This window comes from Oryx dammah, unplaced genomic scaffold, assembly GCF_014754425.2.
Source record: "Oryx dammah isolate SB20612 unplaced genomic scaffold, SCBI_Odam_1.1 HiC_scaffold_19, whole genome shotgun sequence".
Lineage (NCBI taxonomy): Eukaryota > Metazoa > Chordata > Mammalia > Artiodactyla > Bovidae > Oryx > Oryx dammah.
The window spans coordinates 35,348,653-35,358,180 of NW_024070203.1; the positions used below are offsets into that span (position 1 = coordinate 35,348,653).

At 46.4% G+C, this 9,528-nt stretch overlaps 1 protein-coding gene across 1 annotated transcript; it reads right to left on the bottom strand.

Annotated features, from left to right (window-relative positions):
- Positions 1 to 521: 521 nt before the first annotated feature.
- MOS (MOS proto-oncogene, serine/threonine kinase) lies at positions 522 to 1,544 on the bottom strand. Its single transcript, XM_040261684.1, has one exon. The coding sequence runs from the start codon at positions 1,542 to 1,544 to the stop codon at positions 522 to 524; it is 1,023 nt and encodes a 340-aa protein (XP_040117618.1).
- Positions 1,545 to 9,528: the final 7,984 nt, after the last annotated feature.

Consider the following 9,528-nt stretch of genomic DNA (forward strand, 5'->3'; position numbering starts at 1 on the left):
AAATGACTACCCACTCCAGTTTTCTTGCCTGGGAAATTCCATGGATAGGGGAGCCTGGTGGCCTACAGTCCATGGGGTCAGCAAAGAGTCAGACACTACTTAGGGACTCAACAACAACAAAAAATACAAAGAATAGCCATTTTAATGAAAACAACAAGAGTTATGAGCTGCTGTCCTCTTGTTGGGGTTGCAAATATTTTTTTTACAATTTATTCGGGAGTACCTGTTACTGCCTGGAGGAGGGCATGGCAACCCACTCCAGTATTCTTGCCTGGAGAAGCCCATGGACAGAGGAGCCTGGCCGGCTGTAGTCCATGAGGTAGCAAAAGGGTCGGACAAGACTTAGCGACTAAATAACGACAGAGCACCACGACCGCTCTGCGGTTGGTCTTAGAAAAAGCATTCGAGATAAAGGGAGTGTTTAAGGGACTTTATTTTCTAAAAATCCATCCTACCTATATGATTTTTTCCCCCGCTAAATCTTCACTTCGTTAAAAACTATCAGAAACAAAGACAGACGCTTATTTGGATCCAGTCTCGAGTCCTCTCAGCTCCTCTTTCAAAGCGTGGAGGTCCCCCAAGAGAAGTTCTGCGCTCGGCCTCTCGGGAGCAAGGGCCGCCCAGCAACGCTGGACGATGCCCGCCAGCGTCTTCCTGGGGACCGAGTCGGTGAAGACGGGTGCCCGGAGGGCGGGCCGGAGGTGGTAGGCCACCACGGCGTAGAGCACGTGCTGCTGCTCCCCCGAGAAGGGCGCCTCCCGCGTGCTCGTCTGCCAGAGGGTGATGGCGAAGGAGTAGATGTCGGCCTTGGGTGTAACAGGCTCTCCTTTGAGGAGCTCCGGGGCTCGGTGAGTGTAGGTGCCGCCCAGGTGGTGAGGCGTCCGCGGGCTCCGCAGGTCTTCCAGCCTCACGGAGCAGCCGAAGTCCCCAATCTTGCAGACATCCTGCTCACTGATAAGGATGTTGGCCGGTTTGAGGTCCAAGTGCACGATGCTTTGCGCGTGGAGGAACAGCAGGCCGCTGACCACGTCTAGGGAGTACTTTAGACACCTCTCCAAGCCCAGCTGCGCGCCGGAGTCCCCGCGGCAGCCGGTGGGGCCGTAGATGACCTGGTGCAAGGTAATGTTGCCCCCGAACTCCATGATGACGGTCCCCAGGCTGTCGAAACCCGGTGGCGGGCGCGTGCTGGCCGCCAGCAGGCGCACGATGTTAGCATGGCGCAGCCGGGCCGCGTTGAGCTCGGCCCAGAAGCTGCGCCTTGACGCCCGCGGGTTCTTGGAGCACCGGCTCACCTGCTTGACCGCCACGCGCACACCGTGGTAGGTGGCCTCGTACACTGAGCCGAAGCCCCCCGCGCCCAGCCTCCGTAGCAGACACACCTGCTCCCAGTCGATGGAGCACCAGGCCAGCCGGCGCCGGAGGCGCGGGGCCCGTGGCAGGATGCCCCCCAAGAGCTCGCAGGGGCTGCTGCAGGGCCGCGCGTCCCCCGACGACGGCGAGAGGTCGCCGGGCAGGTGAGGGCGCCGCGGGAGAGGTGAGGGCATCTCTTCTGCAGCGCAGCTGAGCCAGCCTGCAAGAGGGGACCCCGTCGGCCTGCAGGCATCACTGGCTGCTGCCCCTCCGCTCCGCCCCGTTGTTTTTCTCCTCTGCCTTCATCTTCCCCAAAGGAGCCACATCTGTGCGGTTCCTTAGCGAGGACTTTTATCAGCTGAGGAAACCATCCAAGCGCAGGCAGCACCACAACCCCATTCAGATGAAGGCATTTCCCTTGGGCACTTACAGTGAATTCTTATCAAACAAGCCCTGGAAGAGGGTTCACCGGATAAACAGTTGAACTTGCCCCAGGAATCACCCTCTTCTACAAGTTCTTTAATTATTATAAAGCAGGCTTCCCCCCTACCCCTCCACTCCCCCCGCCCCCATCGTCCACTACCGGATAAACAGTTGAACTTGCCCCAGGAATCACCCTCTTCTACAAGTTCTTTAATTATTATAAAGCAGGCTCCCCCCCTACCCCTCCACTCCCCCCGCCCCCATCGTCCACTATTGTGATCCTAAGATCACAATAGTGCAATGAAATTTTTTTCACATTTTGCAGGCTATAATGATTGTCAGTTTATTCTCCAGCTGCATTAAATCACTTCCAGCAGTTATTGGCAGAAAGAGTTGAAACATGAACAGCTGACACTTGTTGAACCGATTACAGGAAAAATTAGGTGCAACGTTCACGGAGGGATGAAAAATGGTAAGCTGAAAGTGATCGATCCAAACAGAATTGCTGATACAGGTCACAGCACAAACACTCTGAGTTCATAAAGGAAAAGAAAATTCTCTGACACCCCATTCAGCTGATAGAGCAAATTAGCAAGACTTCTTAGCAACATATGGAGTCCTTAGCAGTCTTTGGGGTCCATGGCTGTCTGGCGCACCCAGTAAGCTCACTTGCAGAAGAGATTCTAGACTTCACAGCAAATAAGTTACAGAAGTTTTGAAGCAGAGTTAGAGGAGGAAAAAGAATGAAAATGATTCAGAGCTACAACCAGAGAGTCAAATAATAACAAATACGAAAGATCTTAGGAAAAATCTGAAGAAATAAAAAGAGTCACAGTCATATACTGTTCCTCCATATATTGTGGAAAATCAGATGTTGAGATTAAATCCAGGATCTTGCTGTTCAGCCATGAGTTCTTCTGTTCTAATTTTTATTTTAAAAAAAGACAGTTTTCATTTCACACCTTTGGGAAAAAACCAACAATAACACCCTGTTCATGAAAAAACACAGGAAGATGTTAGGATTTATGTTTTGAAAAGTCAAATGGTAAAGTTCTATCTTGACTTTATTTCTGCACTTAGAGCACATAGGTGATGTGTAAACACATTTTTCTGAAGATAGGTCTATGCTTCTGAAGCATATTTGTTCCAAGAAGATATGTTAATAAACAGTCCATTTACATAAGCTATTGGAAGTCTTCTGAACCCTAGAATAAGATTTCTATTCTATATTACCTCTGTGACTTACCATGGGATATCATGTATAATATTTAACCTGTTTGAGCCTCAGTCTTTTTATTTAAGAAATCAGGATAATCATTAAAATAACTTCTAAAATTTGGAACAAAATTTGGGGAGCCCTATCTGAAGTAATGGAGCTTCCCTGGTGGCTCAGACAATAAAGAATCTACCTACAATGCCAGAGACCTGGATTTGATTCCTGGGTAGGGAAGATCCCCTGGAGAAGGGAATGGCAACCCACTCCAGTATTCTTGCCTGGAGAATTTATGGTCAGAGGAGCCTGGTGGGCTATAGTCTATGGGGTCACAAAGAGTCAGAAACGACTGAGCAACTAACAGTATCTGGAGTAATAACAACAGAAATCTAAAAAATGTAAACTATTAAATGTTATGGTAAAAATGCAGATATGTCAAACCTGAAATATAAAAAAGATAGTGAATAGAGTAAACTAAGAAAGTACAATTATATTCTACAATAAGTCTATATTGCAGAATCTATTTCATTGCTGTCACATAGTTGGAATTACACTCTAGGGCTCTGAAACTGTTATATGATATCAGAAATGCTGTGAAGATTGGCCAAGTGAGAGCAGTACAGTGCCTTAACTTGAGCATTACACATAATGCAAAATGATGTGACTTTCTATAATGTAATCTTTATTATTTTAAAGATAATAAATAGCATAAACTACTTATTCTTCACAATTTGACTTTATTATTTACATAAAATATAAGGTAATAATGAAAATATGGTACTCTACCCATTCACAAACCCTAAGTTCATTAGATCCATCATCTGCTCATCTGCCTAAGAATATTTAACTGGGTATTCAGTCTCTCAGGCCAGATGGCCTGGGTTTCTTACCCCTAAGTTTCCTCATCTGCAAAGTGAAGAACATATGCCTATCTCAGGATCATATACCTATCTCTTATGTGAAGATTAAGAGAGTTCCAATTACTTAGATCAGGGCCTGCTAATTATTATTTATGAAACTCATAAAAATGTATTATGGGATTACACCAATAAGATCTATTACACAGTATTGGTTTGGGGGTTTTTGTGTTTGTTTTTAAAAAAATGATACCATAGTGTGGCTTTTATTTGATTAGGTTTTTCTTTTTTTTTTTTTTTAGTGTTTATTTACTCGGTTGCTCATGATCTTTCGTTGTGGCACACAGACTCTCTACTTGCCCCACGTGGGCTTAGTTGCCCCATAGCATGTGGGATCTTAGTTTCCAAACTAGGGATTGAACCCCTGCCCTCCCAATCCTCCAGTCTGGAGGAGGACCCCAGTTGTTAGAAGGTCTTTAGGGCTTGTTGAGATGGGGAAGCTGGGGTACAGTCTCAATGGGCCATGTTCAGGCAGGAAATGGATAAAGAACCTTCTGGAGGGCTTCCTCTCAATATTTCCCTCCCTGTGTTTACTGAGGTTTGGGCCACTTTGTCAGTAGCTTATATCAGAGCTTTCTCTCCCTTTTCCTAGCATCAGGATCTTTTCCAATGAGTCGGCTCTTCGCATCAGGTGGCCAAAGTATTGGATCTTCAGCTTCAGTATCAGTCCTTCCAATGAATATTCAGGATTGATTTCCCTTAGGATTGACTGGTTTGATCTCCTTGCAGTCCAAAGAACCCTCAAGAGTCTTCTCCAGCACCACAATTCGAAAATATCAATGGATATGTGGATTTTTTTCAGTACATATGTTCTACAATACTACACAAGTCACAGTTGATTGAATCTGAGGATGTGAAACCTCAGTTATGGAGGGACAACTGTAAAGTTGTATATGGAGTTTGAACTGCTTGGGGGTCAGTGTCTCTGACCCCATGTCGTCCAAGGGTTAAATGTCTATGCTGCCTTATTCATAGAAATGCTTGATTTCGGGCTTTTGTATGTCTCAGATCACTATTGTATAAGTTTAAAAAATTATTTATGTGTCTGTTTTTTATTTGTGGCTGCACTGGGTCTTAGTTGCTGTGAGCAGGCTTTCTCTAGCTGCTGTGCGTGGGCTCACTGCGGTGGCCTCTCTTGTTTCAGTGCACAGGCTCCGGGGCAGACAGGCTTCAGCAGTTGCGGCCCCAGGCTAGTGGAATAGTTGCTCCACAGTGGAACCTTCCCAAACCAGGGATTGAACCCATGTTCCCTGCACTGGCAGGTGGGTTCTCACTACTGTACCACCAGGGGAGTACAGTATTATATTATATAAACTGTGTCAGTGGACCAATCGACTGGAGGCTGATTTGGGATTTCTATGTCCCAATTAACATCGCCACATTTCAAAGACCATTAATTTACAGATTACCGGAAAAGAATAGCATGGTCTCTTGCACTATTGAGTGTAATCCCATATGACCTCGCTCTCGCCTGCAGACGATAATGTCCAATTATATGACCAGATGTTATTAATAACTGGCCTTGGTATTGGTCCCCACATTCAGCCCAACCCAAGGAAGGAGGTAGCCACATAGTAATTTGCCCCAGATGACCCCACAGGAGATAGCAGGCATTCTGTAACTTGTGTCATTTTCCACCAAAAGGAATGGTGTTGAGTTGGCACATTAGGAAGCTTGTTTGTCCAGATGAAGTGGAATTGTGGCTCCAACTTTGAACAACACAGCTAATGTCAGAAGAAGCAGGGTCCAGGAAGCATGGTAGAAGATATGAAATTACTATAAATCTTCATTTTGAATGGCTTTAGATTTGAGGTAGCCCTCTGTTCAATTCTATGTTTCCAGGACTTTTAACTTATACTTTCCTATTATTTGGTTTGTTTCTTGCATAATTAACCTACACTCTGTTTTCCATGTATGTACAGCCCCATGGTGGCGCTCGTGGTAAAGAATCCGCCTGCCAATGCAGGCGATATGGATTCAGTCCCTGAGTTGGGGACTATCCCCTGGAGAAGGAAATGGCAACCCACTCGGGTATTCTTCCCTGGGAAATCCCATGGACAGAGGAGCCTGGTGGGCTCCAGTCCATGGGGTCACAAAAGAGTCAGACACACCTGAGCACAGATGAGCACATCAATATATTATCAATGTGATGGCTCGTTATAATACTTGGATCTACTGTAGGACATAAGCTTAAATTCCATGGCACCATGTTATGACATAAACTAGGAAATGAATACATCAGATTATCATTGCTTTCAGTGGTGTTCAGGGAGAGAAGTCTGCATTAGCTGGATTCATAAAAGCTTATAAAAATTAGGGGGATTTAGGATAATCTTTCAATACAGAAACAAAATGAGGCATAGCATTGACACAGCAGGAACAGCCTCATTCAATTTACTATAATCCACGGTTAACCACTGTATTAGTTAGGCTTCTTAGGTTCCCCCAAAGTAGTGGAAACCAACTTAGGCAAGGAGAAGTTTATTGGAGAGATTTTGCAGGATCACAGACTTGGGAACCTTAAGAAATACACTCAGAAGTGGGCAAGACCTGAGCATGCATGCATGCTAAGTCACTTCAGTCATGTCCAACTCTTTGCGACCCCATGGACTGCAACCCATCAGGCTCTTCTGTCCAGGGAATTTCCCAGGCAAGAATACTGGAGTGGGATGCCATTTATTCCTCCAGGGGATCTCCCTGAGCCAGGGATCAAACCCATGTCACTTCTGTCTCTTGCATTGGCAGGTGGATTCTTTACCACTAGTGCCACCTGGGAAGAACTGAGACGTTTCTACAAAACCAGAAAACAGGAACCACTGAACCAATCTGGACAGAAAAGTATGGCCAGGTTGACAGTTGTTGGACTGAGTGTCCCACGGTCATTATTTTCGTCTCAGATGGAGTCACCTGCAGGTCTATTTCGTCCACTCTTCTCCCTTCCTGGTGGCACAGCATGTGGAAAGACAGTACGTGAAGCTTTGGTTCCCCTTGTGGAAAGTGGGTACCTGGATATACTATCTTAACCAGACCATGAAACATTGTAGGGAGAAGTAATTTCTGAAAAGAAAACCAAGGCATTGTTAGGAAGTGCTAGATATTATGCAGCCAGAGAGAGACTGTTGTCTTCTACACTCACCAGGGGACTGGCCTCTGGCAAAGCCAGGGCAGTAAGGGGGACTTGGAGTGTAAACTTCCCTAGTGTGTCTACATCCTGAGTCCAGCTGTGATGATGTCCTGTCCCCCACACCCTCATGCTGTTTCATGTTTATCATTAGGGCTGTGGGCTTGTGGATGTGTGTTCAGTTATGTCCAACTCTTTGTGGCCCCATGAACTGTAGCCTGCCAGGCTCCTCTGTCTATGGGATTTCCCAGGCAAGGATACTGGAGTGGGTTGCCATTTTCTCCTCCAGGGGATCTTCCTGACCCAGGGATCGAACCCACGTCTCCTGCATTGGCAGGTGGATTCTTTACCACTGAGCCACCGAGGAAGACTTTGGGTTGTGGGAGAGGATTCTGAAGACCCTGCTCTGCATGTCCTGAAAACAGTCCTTCCCAACTGTGCTCTGCACTCATTCAGACGTTTCCAGGGTACTTTCCTTCTTCTTCAGAACTGTGATGACTCGATTCTTGTGGCCTTCTTGGGAAGGGGAAAACCATCACAGGGCAATTACCAGGCATGTCTGAGCCACTTGGAGTGTTAGCACAGTTTAATTATTTTGGACACTAACTTCTCTGTAAGTTCCAGTGGTTAAGGGAATATTTTTATTGATTAGGGTCTCCAGGTCTATCTAATCATCATGTTTTCCTTCTCTTGGCCATAATGATTGATTCAATAAGCCTCAGTTTAGGGAATTTTCTAGGTCAGTGAAGAACCAGCACCTTTAGGAGACTGCTTACCTGAGAGAGAAGTGAATACAGAATAAAGCACAGCAAAGATCTGGTAAAAGAGAGATGGGGAGCTGTTAACAATGTATGGGGACTTCCCTGCTGGTCCAGTGGCTAAGACTTCGAGCTCTCACTGTAGGGGGCCCCGTTCAATCCCTGGTCAGGGGACTAGATCCCACATGCTCCAATTAAAGATCCCATCCAAGTGTAGCCAAATAAATAAAATAAGCTTTTTTTTTAAAAAAAAGACCCCAGTGTTTGGACTCTTAGGGGTAATTCTGCATGAAGTAAGAACTTCTCATGAACTTCGACTTCCCTGGTGGCTCAGACGACAAAGAATCTGCCCACAGTGCAGGAGACCCAGGTTCAATCCCTGGGTCAGGAAGATCCCCTGGAGAAGGAAATGGCAACCCACTCCAGTATTCTTGCCTGGGAAATCCCATGGACAGAGGAGCTTGGTGGGCTACAGTCCATGGGGTTGCAAAGGATTCGGACATGACTGAGCATGCATGCCTGTATTCACAGTGGCTGCTGGTGACTGGATGGAGGTAGTGGGGAAAACAGGAAATGTGAAACTCGGCGGTTACAGAGGGTGTTCTTAAGAGCCCAGCATTCATTTTGTAAGAAGCATCCCAGCATCTCTCATGATGGAGATTGGAAGTGTTGGGTCTCAGTGGCTTAAGTGCTGGATTATGTACTTACACTGGAATTTCCCGAAGGGATCATGCAGACCACTGAGGAGCTGATGCCACAGTTGCTCACCCAGTGGAAGAGGCATCCCAACAGTACTGGCACCCAGTGGAACAATTCTCAACCCTTGAAGATTGATGACCCGGTAGTGGGGCCAGTGGACAGTGCTAGAGGTCTGGCTGTCCAGCAAAGCCAGACAGCCAGTTCTGGAAGCACCTCTTCCTGTTCTGGAAGCAAATGGTTTGCCCATGGGGCCTTAGAGGCTGAGCAGGAGTCCAGACCCAGGACTCTGACTTCAGAAAATCTCTGGCTCTGAGGAATGGAAGGAGACTGTAAAGGAAACGCTTTATTTGTTGGCTGTACTGGGTCTCCCTTGCTGCATGCGGGCTCTCTCTAGTTGTGGTGAACAGGTGCTACATTCTAGTTGCGGTGTGTGAGCTTCTCATTGTGGTGGCTTCTCTTGTTGCTGAGCACAGGCTCTAGGGCTTGCAGTCTTCACTAGCTGCAGCATGTGGGCTCAGGAGCTGTGGCTCCCAGCCTCTAGAGCACAGGCTCAGTAGTTGTAGAATGAGCTTAGTTGCTTCACAGCATGTGGGATCTTCCCAGAGCCTGAATCTGGCAATGAGGAATTCATGATCTGAGCCACAGACAGCTCCCAGTCTTGTTTTCACTGACTGTATAGAGCTTCTCCATCTTTGACTGCAAAGAATATAATCAGTCTAATTTTGGTGTTGACCATCTGGTGATGTCCACGTGTAGAGTCATCTCTTGTGTTGTTGGAAAAGTGTGTTTGCTATGACCAGTGTGTTCTCTTGGCAAAAGTCTGTTAGCCTTTGCCCTGCTTCATTCTGTACCCCAAGGCCAAATTTGCCTGTTATTCCAGGTATCTCTTGATTTCCTACTTTTGCATTCCAATCCCCTATGATGAATAGGACATCATTTTTTGGTTTTAGTTCTAGAAGATCTTGTAGGTCTTCATAGAACTGTTCAACTTCAGCTTCTTCAGTATTAGTAGTTGGGGCATAGACTTGGAATACTGTGATACTGAAT